Source organism: Hyperolius riggenbachi, chromosome 1 (assembly GCF_040937935.1).
Source record: "Hyperolius riggenbachi isolate aHypRig1 chromosome 1, aHypRig1.pri, whole genome shotgun sequence".
Lineage (NCBI taxonomy): Eukaryota > Metazoa > Chordata > Amphibia > Anura > Hyperoliidae > Hyperolius > Hyperolius riggenbachi.
Window position 1 is genome coordinate 472393264 of NC_090646.1, and position 19246 is coordinate 472412509.

The window sequence follows — 19246 nt, forward strand, 5'->3', positions numbered from 1 at the left end:
AAGCCATCCAAGCAAGGTTTTTTCCTCTGCATGAGTGCTTTGGTCTACTGGTCATGCACGGACCTTACTCACACATGCCCAGTACGGATAAGCTCGTACATAGATGGGAGCATAACCACAAGAAGAAAAGGGTCCTGGGTAGCAATGCAGGGCTAGTAGAGGATCTGGGAAGCCAGTTTTTAACCTTTCCTCACAGGTTTGCTTTGAAGCATGCCCTAAGTTAGATATAAATGTAGTGAACCGATCATGTCACTATATGTACTAGTAACTTGTCTTGGAGTCTCATTATATTTTGGTGGTGGTTGTTTATTCAAGTTTGCTTTCAAACTGGTTTATAGCTAAATTGTTTTTCTCATACTGTAAATATACTGTATACGTGGCATGTCTCTTTTAGGTTTTTAGTTGTGCTCCAATTTATCAGTGATTTGTAGTGCTTCAGATGCATAAATGTGTTGCTTGTAGGTGTGATGCTCAGGAGCTAAAGCAAAAGCTTCCTGTAGGATGTCTTAAGAAAGAAGTTGCGACTCAGGAAGAGAAAAAGAAGCAGCTGACTGACAAGATCCGACAGCAGAAGGAGAAGCTGGAAGCTCTGGAGGTGAAGACTGAGCAATAGAGCTGATCAATGAATTGCACATTTTTCTGATTTGATTCTAGTGTTGTTGCAATTTGCATGCAGCATGGCATTGGTACACCATACAGCTTTACTGCCGGATAAGGAGTAACCTAATGAACAGTTACTAGAAAGCCCAAGTCCAGGCAAAAATAAAACTTGAAGAGGAACTTTACCGAAATAAAGTAATAGGAGAAAATATACAAATCCATACATTGCAAAGTGAGACATTAAAAAATAGAAGATAGATCAAGAAATGGTTGATACTCACTGTGTAATTTGTTCATGTTGTTTGAGCCACCGTGAGCCTGCGGGTTATTATCTTTACTACTGAAAAACAAGAAAAATGGCCAATATCTATAAACACGCCCACTGACAATCGGATAGGCTAAAAGGTTGTGTGTGTATGTGTATATATGTATAAACTTTCACAGATATGACATCACACTGTGGGAGGAGTTTCACCAGTTTTAGCCATACAGACGTCCCTTATGATCTATGCAAGAAAAGGTAAAGCTTCCTCATGGGAAAGGGGGTATTGGCTACTCAATTGGATGACGTTCAATCCTGGGTTAAAGCTCCTCTTCAAAATGTAAAATGTGCTGTTCTCATCATTGGGTGTGTTTTTCAATTGTAAAGTTCCCTAATAATGTCAAGGTTTCCCCTGTATCGCCCAAGCCTCCAGAATCGTGATTGGTAATTGCTGGCTGCTGTATTTTCTACAATGGTGTCAGACCTCTTGCTGTTACATTGCAGGTCATGGTTGGAGAGAGTATCTAGAGCAGGCATGGGCAAACTTGGCCCTCCAGCTGTTTAGGAACTACAAGTCCCACAATGCATTGCAGGAGTTTGACAGCCACAGTCATGACTCAAAGGCAAATGCATTGTGGGACTTGTAGTTCAGTGACAGCTGGAGGGCCAAGTTTGCCCATGTCTGATCTAGAGACTAGTGGGTGGTTCTTTATGACCCAACCATAGATTGTTGTAGAGAGTGATAGTATGCAACAGCTAAAAAATCAAGCTACTTTTCCATCAGGATATGCTTGCATTATTGATGTGGTATTTTTTATCATTGTTTTTTACATTTTATTAAATGTAATATGGAAGGAATATATACTAATTTGACTTGCTGTATTTGAACATGTATGCACCCTTACACTGTTGAAAATGATGAAAACCACTTTACTCCGGGTGCATGAATGACTAGCAAGGATTTTTACTGTTCTTTTTCCCATAAGAATATGGATTTGGGAGCTGTTTTTAAGGTAAGGCAGTGTCAGCCTCTGCAGCCAGCGGTAAATAATTTCCAGGGTCCTCCTAACTTGAAATGAATAGTCCTGAAGTACTCCAGAGGGAGTATTGCAGCCTGCTGACTGGTGGAGGTATAAGCACCTCTTTCAGATATAATTCCACAAGGACTGGAGAGTACTCAGCTAGCATGTAAAATGAGATGTTAAGGTAGACCTATTGTGTATTACATGTTGCATTATTTTAAAATTTATTTATATCATTTGCAGAAAATATCTACAGTGCAGTCAAGTGCGGATGTGAAGAAGCTTCCTTTGGAAGTTAGCACACGCCCTAAGGAGGTTAGGAACTTCGAGAATGTTATCCTTTTAATGTGTGTGTTGTTTATGTTACTGCTAACCATGCTTAATATTCCCAAACAGCCACCTGTACCAGTGAGTCGTCCATCACGACCAAAATCGCCACCTCTGCCAGCAGTGTTGAAAGAAGTTAAACCTCCTCCCCCTCCTCCTCCTCCTCCACCAACACCTCCTCCACGTCGTAGCAGCACTATAAAAAGGGCAGATTCACCACGTACGCCAGTATTAAACAGTGAACGGGCTAGTACATCACGTGCTCCACCACGTGCTCCACCACAAACTCAAACTCCAAGACCAAACACTACAAGGAGCCTTAACAAAGCAGTACCGCCTGTGAAATCCTTAACTGTTTCGAAATCAAATCTTCAGCAAACTGTTCGAGCTTTGAGACCCACAGTGACATCACCACCAAGCTTGAAACCGTCTAAGACCACACCAGTAAAAAAACCTGCTCCAAGCAAAAGTCCTGTGGTAAGACAACACAAGTCACTCGCTTTAAGCATTATATTTAATATTTAGAGATTTCTTGCTCCCTGTCTTTGGTGACCCTTGTCATTAAGCTCAGAAGTGAAAAGAATCTTCCCAGTCATGATATAGCAGTAAATATCTTACAGTTGCCTTGGCAATTTCTCAGATTGCTGACTTAAAGGACATCCGAGGTGACATGATGATATAGACGTGTGTGTACAGTGCCAAGCACACAGATAACTATGCTGTGTTCCTTTTTTACGTTCTCTGCCTGAAAGAATTACAAATCAGGTATGAAAGTCACAGTTTGAAGGCGTAGCCCTCACTGATAAGGAATTGCAGCCATAAAACACTTTCATGGCAGTAAAGGGCTTCGGATAGCGAGTAAGAGATAAAACCGGTCAATAGTTTATAGATTTTAGCTCTGACATGCTTCAATAAATTTGCCATTGAGAAGAGGCCATGAGACAGTAAAAACTAGATGTACATTTTAAAATAAAACTGTGCGATAGCTAAGTCATTTTTGAAGGAGGGGGATAGATACAATGGTTTATCTCAGTTTATTTTCACCTCAGATGTCCTTTAAACAGATTATGTGTTTTTATTGCTGGTTGTGCTTCTATTCTGGTGATATTTTTTTCCCCCTGAGTATCTGTCCATGGTGACTTTGTTATGGAGATAGAAATTGAGAGGAAATGCTCACTTCTATAATTCACAACTGTAGAAACATGGCAAGTGTCTTGGCTAGAATTCCACTGTAAACTTTGGATGTAGAGGCATTTAGCTATCTATTTATCTGTGTAGACAACTGCCTGTGGAAGTAATTACCCCAGTTATAAGGGTCTTTTCACACTGTGCACATTGCATTGCAATACCAATGCAACACTGCAGAAAAGTCGCACCATGCATTAGCGGTGTGACTATACAGTGAAGCATCCAGTACAATGAAAGGATTCTTCACTGCCACTGTAAACATGCATGTTTCTTTAGGTGTCAGAACCCATGGCACCCCACTCCATGTGAAAGGACCATAGGAATATAATTACATTGCAATGAGATGCGATGATAGTGTCTGTTCGCAACGGACAAACCCTTACACATTACACCTGCTAATAGGGATTGTCCAATGAAGTACAAATAATTCAGAGTTGATACAGAATTATGCAACATTTTCATACAAATGTATGCAGCTTGTAAATTGACAAGTTGGATCCCACCTCCGCTCTCAACATATCATCTTGTAGGTATAATTTTATGATTAGAAGCTCAGTCAGAGGATACTTGGGCACAGTGGAGTCGGAGCAATTTTGGGTACCCGGAGTCGGTGATTTCATAAACTGAGTCGAAGTCTGATGATTTTGTACAAAATCCACAGCCCTGGTAAGTATTAGACTAAGGAGTCGGAGCCATTTTGGGTACCCGGAGTCTGAGTCGGTGGTTTCATAAACTGAGGAATCAGAGTTGGAAGATTTTTGTACCGACTCCACAGCCCTGCATTGGGCACCCCATAAGAGCCCATGTTAATTGCAGCTATAAAGGAAAATTTGCTTTATAGCCACAATTAACATGAGTGCCCAAACTTCCACGGAGCTTTACTGTGTCCGATTTAGTCTGCTTCCTGTGCTAAGTATTTGTCCATTAGTTATGTTACCTGTCAGTTGTGTTGCCCGTCCTTAACAAATTTCTGCTGAGGGACACAAATTGTTCATTTTCTTTTAACAAATCTCATCCATGGTTCCTCCGGCTCTCATGCAGAGGCCGGGCAGTGGTTACATGATGTATAATCTGTAGTCAGCTTTTCAACTGACTTCAGGGAGTGTCAGCAGCTTTACCACTGACACATTCCACCTCAGATTGTCTATAAAATACATCTGTAATTTCCTTCTCCGCCCCCTTCCCCTTGGGGAACTCAATTGCGGCCATGTTTCCGAAGTCTGATAAACTTCTCCGACCTGCATTGCCATGGCTGCCCCCAGCTTGGTAGCCATCAATTAGGCCAAGGCAACGCAGATGGGGGTGGCCAGAGTCTTGACAGAAGTTTGAACTAAACCCGTTACATCGGAAATTCTGAGGGGGGCTGATTGATCACCTTACTGATTTAGGTACCGAGGATCAGGTAAGTATTTAGAGACTCTTGGTTATGTATCATGAAGACAAAGCCTTAATCATGTGATCAGCGATTTTATACAAGTCTGAAAGGGAGCTGTTATGCCTGAAGACAGTGATCACATGGCCCTCCCAGAGCACAGCTGTAGATCACATTCCTTTTCATTGGCCTAGGCAAGACACAGCAGGCACTCCACTACCAACACTTAAAAAGCTTAAACCTTTTTGTTTTTAGTTTTTTTACTGTACAGCTTATTTTGTGCAACAGTGAGATGGCAAAATATAAGTTTTGACTTTAGGTCTGCTGTAAATTTATTTTCAGTAGAAATTATTTTAGGGTGTAGATGCGTTATTGAATTCCTATGCTGAATTTGTGTTTTTTTTTTTTGTTTTTTTTTTTTTGTATTTAGATTAGCAATACTAGAAAAAGAACATCTCAGCAGATAGTAGTTGTAGAAGAGGATGATGAGGAGGAAGAGGAGTCGGAGGAGGAAGAGGAGGTACCTGCCCCTAAACCTGAGAGAGCAAAACGCTCAAAACCAATGGAGGTGAAGCGAGAGATAAAAGAGTTGAATGAAGTAGAGGTTAAGGTAAGACTGTAGAGACCATTTAATTAATTTACATGTCTGACTTGAAGTTTGCGAGTTTGCATACTTACTGTATATCACCTAATACACACACAGTACATATTAAAAAGAATTTCATTGCGTTACCTAAAGCAAGCCTGTGACTTTAAGGGGGAAATGAGTCAGGTGCGTATTGTTGTAGGCTTCCCTCTTTATCCTCCAGACTGCCACCGCTGCAAGGGACCCTCTGAAAGCTTGTTGCTGTGCTCCCATCTGTGAAAGAATGCGGCCACACTGGATGGGGCATTCTTGTCAGTGGAAAAAGCAGCGCATGAGCAGCTTTGTGCTACTGCGCAGGTGTGGGATTATCTAGAGGATTCCCTCTTTTAAAGTGGACCTGAAGTACCTAAAAGAGGTTTCACTTACCTCGGGCTTCTGCCAGTCCCCTGCAGCCGCCCTGTGCTCGCGCCATTACCAAATGTTCCTCCGGTCCCCCGCCGCAGCTTAATTTTGTTATCGCCTACTTACAAGTCGACATCGCCTGCGCAGCCTGGCCAGGCTTGTTCACATTTGTGGTCCTGTAGCCGGAAGTGTCCTGCACCGGTGCAGTACAAGAATCTCTACTGCACAGGATGCAATGGGTGTGCGAACAAGGACGTGGGCGACCAGGTGCAGTGGATGGCGACTGAAGAAAGCGAACCTGAGCCGTGGTGGCGGACCAGAGCATTGGTTGGTAACTGCGCTGGCACAGGGGACTGGCAGAAGTCCCAGGTAAGTGAAACTTTTTCTTCCCCCCCTCTTCTTCATTTAGGTACTTTCCACAGGTTTCCTTTAGGGTGAGTATCTGCCTTGGGCACTTTTTTGCCCTGTATGTACACTTTAAAGTGTACCAGAGATGGTACACGAAGGCTAATTTATACATACCTGGGGCTTCCTCCAGCTCCATAATCACTGTGGCTTCCCTCACCTTCCTCTCCAGCCCCTCCATTCTCGCGGTTCGACTCCCGGTAATCCAGTCAGTCACTGCCTGTCAAGGGCTTCTGCGCATGCTCGGCCGTATGCGCGTCCACACTGCGCTCCAGGGGACAGGAATGCGACGGGTTGCGTGCGTGCGCAGAAGGCTGCGACTGCCCGTATTACTGGTAGGCATAATGGTGTAATGGAGGGGCTGAGGAGGACGGCAAGGGATGCCACGGTACTTATTGGGCTGGAGGAAGCCCTAGGTAAGTATAAATTGGTGCTAGTGAACCATCTCGTGTTCACTTTCAGCTGCCTGTATGACGGAGTGTAATAAGTTGTAGACAATTAGATCCTAATTTTTTCTGTCTGCAACTATTAAACTGAGATCTGTATCTGACCTAACTGTTTTCATCTATATGTGAACTGAGGGTTGCAAGTAGAGTATATTCTAGAAAGAGCATTGACTAACTGCACTACTTCACATTTATGTCTCAAAGTTGCCTGCTAGGAAAGTTTTTAAAACCTTTATAAAAATAGACAGCCAAACTGAAAGTCAGTTCCATCTGTTACTGCTTCTACCATTATTTTCTGTAGGCAGTGTAGTGCCCTGCCTTTTGCTTTGGTCTTCGGGACTAGGCTTGTGATGCCACCTTCTAGCTCTGGCAGTCCTAGCTTTTTATCACCTGGCATACTACTGTATGGAAACTAGGACTTCTGGAGCTAGATAGTGGGATTATGAACCTAAACAAACCAAAAGAAAGACAAGCATCTGGGAGGGCAAGGAGGCTGAACACAGAAAATTGAGGCTGGGGGATGTAAGAGCTGCAGGACAGTTCTGATCTAATCAAGGCTAGTCTTGCTGATGTGTTTTTTTTTTTTTATTATTATTTTTTATTTAGTAGAACGTTAATGTTTTTACCAGTTGATTGACAGACTTGCTTGATCCTACAGACAAGAGTGCTCCCGTAACAATACATTTGAGTGGCTTCTGCCTGGAAGAAATTGCTCATCTCCGGTAAATTGCTAGACAAACAGAGCAGATAGAGGTTTTTGTTATTTGGGGGGGGGGGGGGGATATAGTGCAGTTTGCAAGATAAAAGGGTAAAAGACAGCTAATAATGAATTAGATGACTGTTCTAGTTGTAGGTTCCTTTAATGCTTTATGGAAGTTTATCTTTTCAAGAAAACAGAGGGGAATAAAGAGTTTTTGGTTTGTAAGACAGGCTTAATCTTAATGAATTAAAGGACAATTGAAGCGAGAGGGATATGGAGGCTGCCGTATTTATTTCCTTTTAAGCAATAGAGATTGCCTGGCAGTCCTGCTGATCTTCTACCTCTAATACTTTTAGCCATAGATCCTGAACAAGCATGAAGCAGATCAGGTGTTTCTGACATTATTGTAGGATCTGACAAGATTATCTGCATGCTTGTTTCTGGTGTTATTCATACACTACTGCAGCCAAATAGGGACATGTGTAAGGTATATGGCAATTATAAGGTAGACCCCTCCCATAAAAGCAACAACCTTGGTGTGCATGCCATTACAACGTATACATACCGTAAGTTTAACAAAAATGACAGATGACAAGCTTTTATGTGTGTTTTTTGGAATAGTAAGCAAGGCTGTGCTTATGTGTGGAGTTGACATCCTGGTCCTGGATCCTGTCAGAGGATGGAGAGATAAAGATCTGGTTTTGCCCTCTTGTGTATTAGTGCTAAGACTGACAGTATTCACCTCTGCACAGCAGCACATGTCTGGTGAAATGTTTGTTTTTATTTTTTACATAAAAAGGAATTTTAATTTGTGCAGAGCGTTTGACACCTCAGAATGTCTCTGTATAGGATCAGCACCCAGTGTGTTGTTGGCTGTATCCAGCTGAATTCATGTCCATTCTTTTTATTGTTGAATCATTGCGCATTTCCTCTTGAAGAAGCTAGTGGTGTGTGTGTGTCTCTCTCTCTCAAGTTTTGTGTCTGATTTCTTTGAGCAAAATATAGACTCCGTTTCTTACTTTAATGTCTCCTCTTAATTGTTACAGCGGACAGACAGTCCAAATGCTGAGGATCTTGCAAGCAGTAAAGCTATTCAAAAAGGTAACGTAAAAACATATATTCTGTCCACAAGCTTTCAGGTGAAAAACAGAAATGTCAAAATGGAATTTATATTGGAAGAGATATGGGGGTAGTATAGGTAACTGATCACTCTAAGCATTACATCAGTCACAGAAATAGAGTAATACTGCTTTCAAGATGGCCAGGAAATCCTTTCTATCCTTATAGAGTAGAGTTCTTTGTTGCCATACCCTGGTTTTCAAATGAATGCCCTTAGATTGGTATTGGAATGGTATGCTGAGCGTGGTATTAGGCCATGTACAGGCATAAAATTGCTGTCACCCACTGGGTTTAGGATTCAATTTCTCAGATGACACTTCAAGGGCTAAGTTCTGTACAGACATATCGCTAGCCTAGTGGCTAGTGACATGTCTGTTACTATGGAGTGGGGAGTGGGGGAGGTGCATGACTGAGTGACATCTAATGGGCAGGGTGGATTGAAGGACAATGAGATTAGTGGTCACTAAAGATCTGGCATGCCAGATTTTTGGGAATTGGCAAGGAGGCTTCCGTGCACATGCTATATTCTTCTTCAACGTTGTCTTTATCGACCACCCCAGTGGAATATAATCCAGCGTGTGTACTAGCTCAACATGTAGATTTGTTTACATAATGAATGTCTGTTTGCGTAGGGCTCTCTTAAAGTGTAACTGTCGGGCATAAAATCAAAAATCTATTTTTTATTTTTATCTGGCAAACAAGTAATAAGGATGCTAACCAGGCAACCCAAAAGTTAAAATCACTATTGCTGATAAATGATTATTCCCCAGTTTACCTGACTCTTTATTTGGTACACACAAAATTTGGTACGCAAAAGAAGTTGCAGGGCATGCTGGGTTCTCCGTTTTTGCTTCTCTAATATCCCCTCAGACTTAACTAATGCAGCCTGATTGGCTGAAGCCTCTTTCCCTCCTGTTTTCCCCTCCCACACCTCTGTTCCTCTCCGATTGGCTATTATTTCTCATGCTGAGACAATGCACTTTCTATAGTAGAGGGTGGGCAATGCATACACAATCAGGCAGAGTTGAGTAAAAGAGGAAATTACATCAGGATTGGTTTCAAAATAGCCACACTTAAAATGGAGAAATGCTGAGAAGGATTTTTTCTTTTTACTGTAGAAAAATCACTAAAATCAAAATGTGAACAGTACAATACATATGTTATGTAAGTATGCAAGTATTTACTGTGTGCTTTTTTTTTTTTTTTTCTGAGATAGTATGGCTGACAGCTCCTCTTTAAGATGTTGATTTTCTAATGGGACTGATTAGAAAAGGCAATCAATAGGGATGGAACAGGGAATTCAGGAATATTGAATAGTACCAAAGACTCAGAAAAATGTCCTAGGCTCTTTTAAGGTCGTATAAAGTCAGCTCAGGGTCTCTAGTGAGGGTTGTTGAGATGCTTTTCTTGAGATATGATCAGTTTACCTTATTCGGGAAGTACAAGTGCAAATGTGGAAAAAAATGTTCAGAAATGGACGTGGGAGGAATCCCATGAAAGATGACTATGTTGGCAGCAGTACTACTTTTCCTCTGGGTCAAGAAATCATGGTAGACAGTTTGTCACTGAAGGTAGCCACTGGTTATGTAATTTATCACACGCTCAGCTCATACTGCCTAGGCTCACTCCAGTGTCTGTTTAATGTCTAGAAGCAGAAGCTTTATTGTATGGTGCAGGAAGTGTAACCACTGTCCTATCTCTGCAGACAAAGGCTTGAATGTGGAAGTGCGTGTGAACAGGGAGTGGTTCACAGGCCGTGTGACTGCCGTGGAAGGAGGAGGGAAACAGGGTATTCGCTGGAAGGTCAAGTTTGACTACGTTCCTACAGCCACAACTCCCCGTGATCGATGGTAATGTATCCTGTATGGCATTAGCATTTATGTAGGTATGGGGTAGCAAACTAACCTCGCATGTTTTTGTTTTCATGAGTCAATAAATGTGCTAGTATTGTAATGGACTTTAAAGAAGATACTGGATTTAAAGAAGCTTTTTATAGAAATTCCAGTAAATTAAATTCCATTGTCTTAAAGAGAACCAGAGACGAAGCACCCTCATGTATTTTATTACATTGATCAGTGGGAACATGACAGTAAACACCTACCCTGCTCTTAGTTTCATTGTTATCTGCTTAATTAGTCTATTAGCAACTGTGAATCCACCGACTATTCAGTCGAGGTTTGACCTTGAATCATTATAGCTGAGTCACTCTTCTGTGGAGTCTTTTCAAGCCCAAGCCTTCCCCCTCCTGGCTTAGATTTCCTGCTTTGCATACGGAGAGCTGTGATGACATGGGAGGGGCTGCTCCTGCTGAGAGAGTGTGGCTGCAATATGATCCCTGTGTGCTCTGTGTGCACTCTGTCTGCATGCTGTAGATACTGATGACTGCAGTTTCATTCCTATGAGAGACACTTCCTACAGGCAGCTGCGCATCATACCAAAATGAAAGCACATAGATGAAAGGCTGCATTTAGCCTAGATAGCAGCATAGTCTCATATAGCCTAGACAGCACATCCAGAACAACTCATAACCCGGAAGGAAAAGGGATAGGAGCCGGCGGCCATATTTGATTTTTCCTGGAACAATAATGGATAAAAAAAAAACACTAAAAAAGGCACACCAGAGCGGCAAAATTATCAGGTAGAGCATTTATTCTTTACAAGCTATCAACTGATATGTTTATTTTGTGTGAAACGTTCATCTCTGGTTACCTTTAAGAGGGACAAGTAAGTGGCTATTGCTCCTCTCTTTAAAAATCCCAGTGTTCTGGTTGTAATCCTGATTGTTGGGCAGTTATGCTTTCTAAAGTTTTCCATAGAAATTATATGTTGGTTGTCTGGGATAACTGCTGCAAGAAAGGCATTTTTTTCAAAAGGTCTTCCTAATTCACATATAAAATCCACCAAGAAGGAATCAGCCAAGTCTTAAGGTGGCCACTAACACTCCATGTGTTCCCTCTACTGCGCGGCTTGTACTGATTGCATCATCAGTACAAGCCGCGCAGTAGAGGGAACACATGGAGTAGCCGGGTGTCTGCAGTCATCGCGGCGGCATGTATGAGGTAAGCCGCTGCAGCTGCAGACCCGGAGGGAGAAATGCTTTACATCGGAGGATAGCGGAGACACGCGCGGGGGGCGGGGGACCGGCGAGATGCACACATGGAGGGGGTAGGAGGAAATTAGAGGGGGACACCTTAAGCACGCAGGGGAGCCAGCCACATGCTACGTGGGGGAAACAAGACTGATGGGGAGAGGGACACAGACTGACCCAGGAGGACACATGGGGAGAAGGGGCAGTCAGGACACATGTGGGAGACAGGTAGACAAGGTGCACATGGGGAGAAGGGACACACAGGACACATATGGGAGACAGGACACATGGGGAGACGGACACAGGAGGACATATGGGGAGAAGGGGCAGTCAGGACACGTGGGGAAAAAGGACACAGAGGGAGACAGGCAGACAGGGTACACATGGGGGAGACAGGCAGACAGGTACTCATGGGGAGAAGGGGCACACTGGACACAAAGAATAACACATGGGGCATACAGCAGGACAGATGGGGCACACAGGAAGAGACATGAGGTACACAGGAGCACACAACATGTACAAGACGCTCCTGGAACATGGACGCACCAGGTTTAGTATTTTTTTCCTGGTTTTTGCGCTCTAAATTTGGGTGCGTCTTATATTCCGGAGCGTCTTATACGGCGCGAAATACGGTAAGTAAACACAATGTAACAAGTGAGGAATGTGACTCTCTCTGTGTCTGGGAGCTCCTGCACAGTGTGTCACATTCCACACTTGTTACATTGTGTTTACTTAAATGTATCTATCTAAACTTCGGATGCGTCTGCATTTCTCTCCACAGAACTTTAAAGCTCTGTATGTAACCCTTCCAATGCTGGTGTAGTAAAAAAAAAAAATGCTGGTTGCATATAATATGCTGTAAATAATGTTTTAGAGCAAAGTTGAAATGCAGGGTTATATTCCGCTTTAATCTGTTTAAAAAAAAAATCATACATAACTTCATCTGTTTAAAAATCACGTGTTTCTCCAAAGTATAGAACAGCATTACTAGGAGCCGCCATTGCATGGGTAGCACATATAATCCACCTCATTCAAAAGCTCCCAAGGCTAGGTACATGTTAGGTGAAAGACAGCCAAAGCAGCTGTAAGGTTCTTCTTGATTGAGAAAACAGCAGGTGTACGGGCATGCCCCTGGTGTTGCATAAAGATTCAGCATGCTGGATTACCAGTGACGGCAACGCCTGACAGCATTGTTCCCCTCCTAACCCCACCCGCTGGAAGGCACCCTACTGTCCACCACACCGCCATCCCTAGTTGCCTCCCTATACAAACAGATGGCTATGGGTAGAGCTTTGGAACCTCTCAATCACTAAACTTCATCTCTTGCTGAAGCCTTCAGTTACTCCTCTTTTAAAGAGACACTTAAGCCAGAAAAAAAAGTTTTACTCACCTGGGGCTTCTACCAGCCCCCTGCAGCAGTCCTGTGCCCTCGCAGCCACTCACTAATCCTCTGGTCCCCCGCTGCCAGCTAGTTTCGTTTTTGCCGGCAGGCCCGTCAGGACTGGCCACGCGTAGCTTTTTCCGCATTCCCGACTGTAATTGGCTCTATTGCGGGCCGCAACCCGTACAAAAATATGCGTTGCCACATTACGAACGCATAGATATGCGGCAGCGCGTATTTTTGTACGCGTTGCGGCCCGCCAGCTAGTTTCGTTTTTGCCGGCAGGCCCGTCAGGACTGGCCACGCGTAGCTTTTTCCGCATTCCCGACTGTAATTGGCTCTATTGCGGGCCGCAACCCGTACAAAAATATGCGTTGCCACATTACAAACGCATAGATATGCGGCAGCGCGTATTTTTGTACGCGTTGCGGCCCGCAATAGCACGAATTACAGTCGGGAATGCGGAAAAAGCTACGCGTGGCCAGTCCTGACGGGCCTGTCGGTAAAAACTAAACTAGCTGGCAGCGGGGGACCAGAGGATTAGTGAGTGACTGCGAGGGCACAGGACTGCTGCAGGGGGCTGGTAGAAGCCCCAGGTGAGTAAAACCAATTTTTTTTTTTTTCTGGCTTAAGGTTCACTTGAAGTACAAATTTGGTGTCTTTTTTAATTCAGACAATATTGTCATTTTCAGGGTGGACAAAGGCAGTGACGATGTAAGACTAATGAGGCCACCATCACCAGAACATCAAACACCTGATACACAACAAGCTGAACCTTCTGCCTCTGATAGCACACGGATAGAGCCTGACACTACAGAAGCCAGTGCCAGCAGTGCCAGCCTGGCTCCTGTGGAGCAGCTCACACAAGTTCTCCGGTAAGTTTAATAAAGTATTTTTAGGACTTTACTTTTCATGTTTTACTACCTTAATTAGTGCACTTCATTATTTTTCATACAGAAAAAGTATCAATAAAGCACCTGGATAGACTATTTCTTGTAGACATTTGTAGCTAGTTGCAATACAATGAGCTGGTAATGGGTTTGCAGCAACTCTAAGTTAAAAGTTAATACTTCAGGTGAACATGGCTCAACTTATTTCTTCTGTTGTCTTTATACTCTGGTTCTTCACATATTCCACCCTAAAAAGGTCTGATGGTAGGAGGGATAACTTTGGCTTGAGTATATACCAGGGGCGTTTCTAGGGTCCTTGGAGATCGGGGGCACCAGGCGGGGAGGTATATGCGTGCTGTGGCAAAAAATGGGCGTGGCCATGAGGTGAGTGGGCGTGGCCAAATGTACATGAACTTAGCAGCGGTGTAAGCTACAGATAACGGCCCTGCCCATCGAAATATTGGATGGAGCCCCCTGTCCTTTATTTGGATAATTTACAATCAGTATAGGCATAGATCAAAGATGTATACGCACATACAATTTTGATTGGTTAATCACTGACCCCCAATTTTACCACCCCCGTGCAGTAAGTGGGCCAACAGACAATGAATTTTATGAACAGAGCTAAAATTGGCTAATCAAAATTGTATGTGTGTACCAGGCTTTACAGCTAATACTGTACATACTGAAAGTAGCAGGGATCAGCATACAATATAGCTGGTTTACAATCAGTAAAGGCACAGAGTAACACCTTACACTGTACACACTGGAGGTAAATCAGCACACAGTGCAGGCACTAGAGAACAGCGTATACTGTACATACTGTAGGCAGCAGAATTCAGCACACTGCAGCTAGCGTGCCAAAAATATGAGGATCACGTTGTGCGGCGTGCTTATCGCGCCGCACCGAAAAATGGGTGGGCCATGGACCAGAATATAGGTGTGGTAACGGGTGGAGACAAATTTACATGAACCTAGCAATGGTGGGACATTAGATTATGACAGTGGTGGCAAACCTTTTGGAGGTTGAGTGCCCAAACTGCAACCCAAAAGTCACTTATCTATCGCAAAGTGGCAACAGCAATTTAAACTAAATGCTGTACAAACGTTTTAACTCATACATGAACATTATGGAAAATCCAAGTTGAAAATAAACTGTGAAGATAAACCATTTCATCCATCCTACTCCTGAAAAATGTATTAAATTTTTTAGAACCTCCCAGTTTTATTTTCTGTTTTAAAAAGCTAAAAAAAGTAGGTTTAATGCTATTGTCTCATATGATAAGGATTCAGCTTTTCCCATAGTCTCGCAGTTAGCAATCATGTGACCCCCCAACAAGACAAATTCAGCAATCATGAGGCCCCCAACAAGACAAATTCAGCAATCATGAAGCCTCCAACAAATCATGAGGCCCCCAACAAGACAAATTCAGCAACCATGAGGCCCCCAACAAATCACGAGGCCCCCAACAAATCATGAGGCCCCCAACAAGACAAATTCAGCAATCATGAGGCACATAAATAGACAGCATTTCACATAAATAGGCAGAATGCCCCCTTAATATGGTAGCCCTCCAAGTTAGGTAGTGAGTGACAGGGACCCCCAGGTTAGCTAGTAAGTGACAGGCGCCTCCAGTTAGGTAGTGAGTGACAGGGAACCCAATAGGGAGTGCCAGGGAGCCCCTTTAGGTAGTGAGTGAGTGCCAGGGAGCCCCTTTAGGTAGTGAGTGAGTGCCAGGGAGCCCCTTTAGGTAGTGAGTGCCAGGGAGCCCCTTTAGGTAGTGAGTGAGTGCCAGGGAGCCCCTTCAGGCAGTGAGTGAGTGACAGGGAGGCCCTTTAGGGAGTGAGTGAGTGCCAGGGAGCCCCTTTAGGCAGTGAGTGAGTGAAAGGGAGCCCTGAGTGACAGGGAGCCCCTTTAGGCAGTGAGTGAGTGACAGGGAGCCCCTTTAGGGAATGAGTGAGTGACAGGGAGCCCCTTTAGGCAGTGAGTGAGTGACAGGGAGCCCCTTTAGGCAGTGAGTGAGTGACAGGGAGCCCCTTTAGGCAGTGAGTGAGTGACAGGGAGCCCCTTTAGGCAGTGAGTGAGTGACAGGGAGCCCCTTTAGGCAGTGAGTGAGTGACAGGGAGCCCCTTTAGGCAGTGAGTGAGTGACAGGGAGCCCCTTTAGGCAGTGAGTGAGTGACAGGGAGCCCCTTTAGGCAGTGAGTGAGTGCCAGGGAGCCCCTTCAGGCAGTGAGTGAGTGAGTGCCAGGGAGACCCTTTAGGGAGTGAGTGAGTGAGTGCCAGGGAGCCCCTTTAGGGAGTGAGTGAGTGACAGGGAGGCCCTTGAGTGAGTGAGTGACAGGGAGGCCCCCCCTCTAGCCACCGCTCCCCCCCCCCCCCCCCCCCTTAACTCGCAGCAGACCTCATGATCAGCGGCGACCCGACCAGTACCAGCGGGCGCTGGACTCATCCGCTCGATATGCGGAAGTGATGTCACTTCCGCATACCAGTGCGGGCGCTGGGTCCTAGCGCCCGCACGATTGGTCGCCGGCTCGCCGCCTGATCCTGAGTGAGTGACAGGGAGCCCCTTTAGGCAGTAAGTGAGTGACAGGGAGCCCCTTTAGGCAGTGAGTGAGTGCCAGGGAGCCCCTTTAGGCAGTGAGTGAGTGCCAGGGAGCCCCTTTAGGGAGGGAGTGAGTGAGTGCCAGGGAGCCCCTTTAGGGAGTGAGTGAGTGACAGGGAGCCCCTTTAGGGAGTGAGTGAGTGACAGGGAGGCCCTTTAGGGAGTGAGTGCCAGGGAGCCCCTTTAGGAAGTGAGTGAGTGACAGGGAGGCCCTTTAGGAAGTGAGTGAGTGACAGGGAGGCCCTTTAGGAAGTGAGTGAGTGCCAGGGAGGCCCTTTAGGTAGTGAGTGAGTGCCAGGGAGGCCCTTTAGGTAGTGAGTGAGTGCCAGGGAGGCTCTTTAGGTAGTGAGTGAGTGCCAGGGAGCCCCTTTAGGGAGTGAGTGAGTGACAGGGAGGCCCTTTAGGAAGTGAGTGAGTGACAGGGAGGCCTTTTAGGTAGTGAGTGAGTGCCAAGGAGCCCCTTTAGGCAGTGAGTGAGTGCCAGGGAGCCACTTTAGGGAGTGAGTGAGTGACAGGGAGGCCCTTTAGGGAGTGAGTGAGTGACAGGGAGGCCCCCCCTCTAGCCACTGCCGCCACCGCTCCCCCCCCCCCCCCCTTAACTCGCAGCAGACCTCATGATCAGCGGCGAACCGACCAGTACCAGCGGGCGCTGGACTCACCCGCTCGATATGCGGAAGTGATGTCACTTCCGCATACCAGTGCGGGCGCTGGGTCCTAGCGCCCGCACGATTGGTTGCCGGCTCGCCGCCTGATCCTGAGGTCTGAGTGACGCGGCTGGAGGGAGCCGCTGACAGAGGGGGCGGCCTGGCGGAGATCCGTGGCACCCCAGGACAGATTGGGGGCACGTGCCCCCCCAAAATAGGGCTAGCGACGCCCCTGGTATATACTATATATTCATCATGAACATAGAATTATAACCATGCATATAACCAGTTAATGTCTTACTTGTTACTGGTACATAATCGGCGTACGAGAGAGAACGGCGCCGGAGACTTGGGCGCAGGACACAGCCAGTATATGGCTAATTCTGCTGCCGCACAAGTCTGGCCGTGTTAATTACTATTCCCCCTCCAGGCCGACATGGATAGTGGGGGAATGAAATAATTCGGCTTCCAGCAATAGCTGGAAGCCGAATTATTGTTTTAAAAGCAACTTCAGATCCGTCTTCTGACGGCGCTGAAGTTACTCCATGTGCCTGCGATAGCCGTAGTTCCTATTACGGCCTATGGTGGCGCCGGCTGCGCCCAAGTCTCCTGCGCTGCTGCGCCCAAGTCTCCAGCGCTGGATTTACCGTGTTCGCATAATCGTGGCTGGTCTGTATTTTGGTGCATGTGAACCTAGAAGGGAACTGTGGAATGCAGATGCACTCCATGCAAAGCTAATAACAGCCAAACGCAGCCTAGTTGTTAGGCAAACCTAGAAGTAGATGTCCGTGCATATGCAATCCATTTGAAGAAAGTGCAAATAAATAAAGGTGAGAAATTGATGCTGATAACAAGGAGTGAGGACGCCAAGGAGTGAGGACGCCTAGCTCAAAAGCATCAATCTCAAGGCCCGAGGGCCAAATCCGTCCCACCTTAGTATATTATTTGGCCCGCGAGAGGTTCAAATGTGCACAATTGCCTCAAATAAAGGTCTATTCTAATTATGAAGCGCACATTGCCCATAAACTACATCTTCCAGGATACATTTTCATTTACAGTGTCATTTCATGATATGAAGTTACGTCCCACCACTAGAGTGCAGAGTTTCTACTTTAGTGGTTCATAGCTGTTTTTTCAATGAGCAGAGATGAGAAATATCCCCAATCAATCCCAAAATGTCCAGAAGCAAATATACGTTCGCTTTCAAACCGGTATGTATTGTGTTATGTAGCCTTTTGATACCAAGCATACTATGCCAAATCTACCCTTTAAGAAAAAACATCACTTGCTACGTTTCTGCAGTGCAGCAAATATGCAGTCAGCGGATCCTATGTTAAAAATAGGGTTCGTTTCCACTTTTGACTAAAAATGGATTGCCGTAAAATGCATGCAAAGTGCTGACCTGCTGCATTCTAAGCACAGCGCAAATGCGTTTCTCATTGCAACCTATGGTGGAAATGCATCCGATCCAGATGTGAACATGAAGAGAAAACGGAGCAGAGCATAAATGAGCTACGCCCCGGAAGCCGGCAACCACGGGGTTCAGGGAGGTTTTTGGAAGGAACAGAGGCAGCAAATAATTATAACTTTTTTTTTATGGCTGGCAAGAGGGTTAATATTTAATAAAAATATTTATCAGGCTGTATAGTCTATTTAAGAAGTACTCTATGATAAAACGGTAAAAGACTGATACAGACTATAGCTTTTTTTTTTTTTTTTTTTTACTTGATGTTTTCTTCTCTTATTCAGGAACTGCTTACGGTATTTTTTACCTCCCAATTTCCATATAACCAAGAATGAACTAAGCACAATGAGTGCTGAAGATCTTATATCCTTCCCACTGGTGAGTGTGAGGCCAATAGATAACTTGTGATGGATGGTGGCATGGATTACTCAGGCCCGTAGTTTAAGGTCATAGAGGTATAATTAGACCTTAGGCCAAATACAGTTAAGAGGCAAAGCTTTGAATAGAAATAGCTGTGTTTAAACTGGCCATACATTGGAGGGGAGCTTCAGATACAGGAGCTTCCCCCTGTATCTCTTGATAAAGCGGCTTGACTGCTGTGATACCGGTGGAGTCGTCCGCCAGGGGCTCCTTCCTTCCTCTCCACTGGGATACCTTCAATATGGTCTGGGTATAGTATTACCTCCTTATTGTACACCTGTGACTCTCGGATCATAGTCGCCTCATCCTTACAGCACTTTGTCA

The 19246-nt window shown here is 44.9% G+C and overlaps 1 protein-coding gene across 1 annotated transcript in view; it reads left to right on the top strand.

Moving 5' to 3' along the window:
- Positions 1-19246, top strand: part of MORC2 (MORC family CW-type zinc finger 2) — a 93438-nt gene that overhangs the window by 61078 nt on the left and 13114 nt on the right. The window contains 8 exon segments of the mRNA XM_068241008.1: positions 463-595; positions 2128-2199; positions 2281-2688; positions 5202-5381; positions 8357-8411; positions 10135-10279; positions 13591-13773; positions 18787-18880. Coding sequence (XP_068097109.1) covers positions 463-595; positions 2128-2199; positions 2281-2688; positions 5202-5381; positions 8357-8411; positions 10135-10279; positions 13591-13773; positions 18787-18880 — 1270 coding nt within the window.